General features: G+C 43.7%; 2 protein-coding genes across 2 annotated transcripts in view; both read right to left on the bottom strand.

Annotated features, from left to right (window-relative positions):
• Positions 1-1635, bottom strand: part of LOC114072233 (small G protein signaling modulator 3-like) — a 6268-nt gene extending 4633 nt beyond the window's left edge. Inside the window, exon 1 of the mRNA XM_027910154.1 lies at positions 1597-1635. Within this exon, the coding sequence (XP_027765955.1) occupies positions 1597-1635 (39 nt within the window). The remainder of the gene's footprint in view (positions 1-1596) is intronic.
• A 167-nt stretch (positions 1636-1802) lies between these two features.
• Positions 1803-4492, bottom strand: part of LOC114072232 (small G protein signaling modulator 3 homolog) — a gene marked incomplete at its 5' end in the record, with an annotated part of 7773 nt that continues 5083 nt past the window's right edge. Inside the window, 4 exons of the mRNA XM_027910152.1 lie at positions 1803-1892; positions 2763-2990; positions 3928-4073; positions 4284-4479. Of these exons, the coding sequence (XP_027765953.1) occupies positions 1803-1892; positions 2763-2990; positions 3928-4073; positions 4284-4479 (660 nt within the window). The remainder of the gene's footprint in view (positions 1893-2762; positions 2991-3927; positions 4074-4283; positions 4480-4492) is intronic.

Genomic DNA, 4492 nt, shown 5'->3' with positions numbered 1-4492 from the left:
ACCTACATTTCCAAACAGGAAACCAGTGCGTGATCAGCCACATATGAGGAAGCTCTGCTTTGAGCCTGCAAAGACTGACTAGCTGCACAGCTGTGCAGAGCAGGACTAGCTCTCCTGCATTTCCCTGTTGCAGTGCCCATCCAACAGGAAAAGAGCAACATGCACATCTTGCTCTCCACCAAATTACTTCTCATTGTTTCTTTCTATTCCTTCATTGGAAATCTGGTTCAACTCCCTGAGTCTCAACTAGAAGAAGCCCTGGCTGACCTGACCTAACATGAGCAAGAGCCTGGCTTCGAGCAGGAGATGCTGGAACATAGACAGCGAGAGGTCTCTTCTAAACAATGCTCCTGTGCTTCTGTGACTCCTGTCCAAGTTACTACTACATCTGAATTCACTCTAAGGAAGAAGAATTAAGCTCTGGGTAAGTTCTTATTCCCTCCCAGATGAGGGATATGTACCAGTGCCATACAGTAACTATCACAAGCAGAAGACTTTCCAATGCTCTGTTGTCAGTTCCCAATATAAGGCGAAGTTTTCCTTCTTCTCACTTGGGCTGAAGTTCTCCATTCTGGTCAACTTCTTGTTTTTAATCAACATTTCAAATACTAGGAATAATGTTGGGTAAAAAACATGACGGTCCTTGTACAGAAACCCCACTAAAATGAGAAAACACTATCAATCATCTCAGTTCTACCACGGATATATTTTGGAGCTTGAACTTTATCTTTGTGCACGTGTATAACTCACTATTACCATCATAAAACTACTCAAACATGGTAAAGGAGACTGTCTGAGACACAAGAAAGACGTATGTGACAGCCGAGTTCCCTTCCAGTTCAGTCTGTACTGTCTGTATGATAACATTACATACAAGGGCTCTGGGTGTAGGTTGCTCAAGCAACTTCTCTGCATTTCCTCACTTCTGCATGCCTGACTTTACAGCTTCATTGGGATCCTACCAGAATTTTTATACATAATGCTCTATGTGGAAGCATAGAGGAAGCCTGTGACAATATATCACTTTCCTGGAAAACATCAGAAAAACTGTTCTCTGGAAAGACCAGTAAAACACAATTTTAGATTTATTCAGGCCATTTCAACTACAACAGGAACACTGTTGGAACCCTGTAAATTCAGTATGTTGTCTTCCTCCAGAAAAAAAAATATTCCTGTGGTGACATGTGGCAACTTCAAGAAAGCTAACCAGTTGCAAGGATGGTGATGACAATAAGGCTTACAGTAGAAGGGACTCTAACGGAGTCAAAGAAATAAGTTAGTGTTAAAGCCATGCAAAATCTATTCTGGCTGTGTGCATTATGGACATTTTTTGGCTTAGCTCATAAGTGAAGAAAATTAAGACTCAAAAGTGTTCATAGCACTGAATTCTCAGAGTAAGTAAGGGGAAACATAATGATGTTTTGCATTTATAAATTCTGATGGGTGGCACACTGGACATCCTGTCCTGTCTCAGATCTTCAGAGATGTTCTTGAACTGAGCAGAGTAACATCAGGAGAGTATCACATCCAGCCTGTGGACTGCATATGGTCTGCCAGAAAATGTGTCTGCCCTGTTGATCAGTGCAAGGACATTACAGCTGGGCTGAGCTGCACCTGCTGTTGGTCACCATTCATGGACTAACAGTCTAACCTAAAATTTACTTTCTGAGCTCAAAGCAATCAAGTAGTAGACTGCACTTCTTCCCTCTCATCCTTCAGTTCTGTCTCCCTTCTCTCCAATTCCTCAGTCCCAGTGTTTCCCTGCTTTGCTCACTTCCCTCCCTCCTGGGCTTCAATAACCATCAACAGCATATGAAGGGCAGATGGTTGTTCTTACCGAAAAGCAGAGAGGTGATGCCAGATTTCCTGCGCTGAGTCCTGCGCCGCACAATCTGAGGGAACGGAAGAGAGAAAACAAAGCGCACACATTAGGAGAGATTTCAGAAATTAAATAAACCAACCCTCCACACCAGTCAGCTCTGGGTAAGGGGTCCTGACAGCTAGCATTAGAAGGGGCAGGCAAGTGAACTGGCAATTTTAAACAGGAGCTATTCTAGTCTTAATGCAATGAATCAGCTCCACTGCTTGATCTCTCCCATGTGCAACAGGTTATTTATAGCTTAATTATTATTAAAGCATAATTGAAGTTCAAGAATCAACCACAACTCACTTGAATAATTTTATTTGTTGCAGCTACACATGTAATTGTATATAAATTTCTAAGTGGATGACTATTACATTTTAGAATTGCAGGAGCGTCTTGTCTGCAACTGTAGATTTTAGTCCAAGATTAAATACAGGTGCATTTTTTATTCAGCTTCTCAAAGGCAGTTGCTGCTGTTTTCTGACTCTACATGCCAAGGTTATTTTACTGTACCAGTTTCTTACTAACGGATTAAATCCAGTTCCTACTCTCTGTGTGCTTCAAGCAAGTTCTGCCAAAAGCATATGCTGTTTCTTTTAGTTTCCATTAATGAAATGTGTTGCATTTCATCATAACTCTCATTAATGATAATTACAATCAATGCCAATACCTCTTTCGTCTGAGGATTTATCAACCAGGACAGATCTGGCAGCATTTCATTAGTATAGACTGTCCTCCAACATCCCAATACCTTGATGTCACCAGATGACAATTATCCTGGAGCCAAAAATCCTCTCAAACAGGAGGACCTCTTGCTTGCAAACAGAAATAGTGTGGGACTATGTAAGGGAATGGTAAAAGCGGAGCAACAGAGGCAGGTGGGACCCTGTGCACTCACTTTGGATAAGTTGTTGACGGTGGTGCTGGAGTTGAGCAGCTGCCCTTGCTCAGCAATGAGGTAGGCCAAGTGTTTGCGGCGCTGGGTCTCCACCGCCACGTCTGTCAGCGAGCCAGCCACGCGCATGGCCTCGCGCAGCAACACGTCTGCGTCTTCAATCTGACTTGGGATGTCTGACAGCGTGTTGAAGATGGAGGCGGAGTTCTCTGACTGGATTAGCTCATCCTCCTGCAACAACACAGTGATTTTTTGCCACACTGAGCAGTGAACATGACAGTTGGGCTCTTGAGGCTCCTAGATGCACTTTTACATTCAGTGCACACCTTGAGCAGGTACAACTGGACAATTTCATAAAAACAACTTCACCAGGAAAAGTCCAAGATGCTTTTGAGAGGGGGACAGCATCTTTTCCTGCTCTATTACACCCTCCTCCCAGAATTATAGCTGGCATTTTTTTGAATCACAGCATTCATTCCCGAAATTAAATCAAATCAGCAAGGAAAAACAAAACCAAACCCATTCTGCACCAACCACTACAACTGGGCACCGCGGGGATCTTGCTAGAGATAAAAGAATGGAAACTGCTCAGTCTCACACACTACAGAGCACCTACCACATCAAACTGTGCTCTATCTTTCCCTTACTCCCAGCAGGATCTCCCTTGTCTTTTACACAGAAAACTGAACATAAAATTGTTTCCCACATAAAAATGAAAAGATCAGGCAGTTAAATATAGGCCAGTCAAATCAAATGCAGTCAGGATAATGCTCATCTCTTAGAGTATTCAATACTGCCATCCAATGCTTCTCAGATGATCACAAATTTGGCTTTCTCTATCTCCTCACAGATTGTGCAAAATCAAGGGGTATCTTGGTTTAGGTAACATGCACCCTCAGGTTGGGATCTAGACTGAATAGAGAGGGGCAGCTGATGAGGTTTAATTATGGGGCAACAAATGATCTATGCACAGGAAACAGCAATTCCTAATTTCTGCAAAGTGCCTTAAAAGTTTCTCACAGCCTCCAGTTCTGAAGGCAGCAGGAAGTCGTCTTCCCTAGCACACTCCCAAACCACATACAGCAAATGGATACAAAACCTTCTTGCCCCTAAATCTCAGAATTAAATATTGAAGTATTGTAAAGGAGGAAGAGAAATGGGGAATCACCTTCATACTTAGCATGCCCAAAGTGACTTGGAACAGCACCAGAGAGCCCTCGTAGAAGAAGAGGTCCCAAATACGCAGCAGCAGCTTGATGTGGACAACACTAGCAAAAGAGGTGAGGAACCAGTGCAAGGTGATCAAGGAGAGCTCTGTGAATAAAAACATGGAAAACAATCACAACAGAAGAAGTCAGTCAACCAGTGAAGATGGACTCTTCTAAGGGCTGTTCTCCAAGCACTGCCTCTGGGGTCAGGAGGCTCGCTCCTCTCCCTATTGCTCTCCTTTTGTGAAGAAAGAACAGTCTTTGTCTGCATGTCACCCTGGCAAGAAAAGCTATGGTTTCTGGGGCACACTTTTACCAATGTCATGCTCCTGCAGCAGCTTGTCCAGGCGAGGCAAGTACTGCACGATGAGCTGCCGCAGGACACGCTGGTCTGTCTGCACGCCCATGAGAGTGGTACTGAAATAGGAGGCAGGAACCAATTCCTCGATGATAGCACACATCATCCAGAAGGCATCTTCCTCCTCCAAGAAGAGCAGCAGAGAAGCAGCCACCTAGGATTTTGAA

The sequence above is a fragment of the Empidonax traillii genome, unplaced genomic scaffold, assembly GCF_003031625.1.
Source record: "Empidonax traillii isolate 1590-97213 ecotype Southwest subspecies unplaced genomic scaffold, ASM303162v1 scaffold2793:size20490, whole genome shotgun sequence".
NCBI lineage: Eukaryota > Metazoa > Chordata > Aves > Passeriformes > Tyrannidae > Empidonax > Empidonax traillii.
The sequence above is the reverse complement of the archived record's forward strand: the minus strand, read 5'-3'. Positions and strand labels throughout refer to the sequence as shown.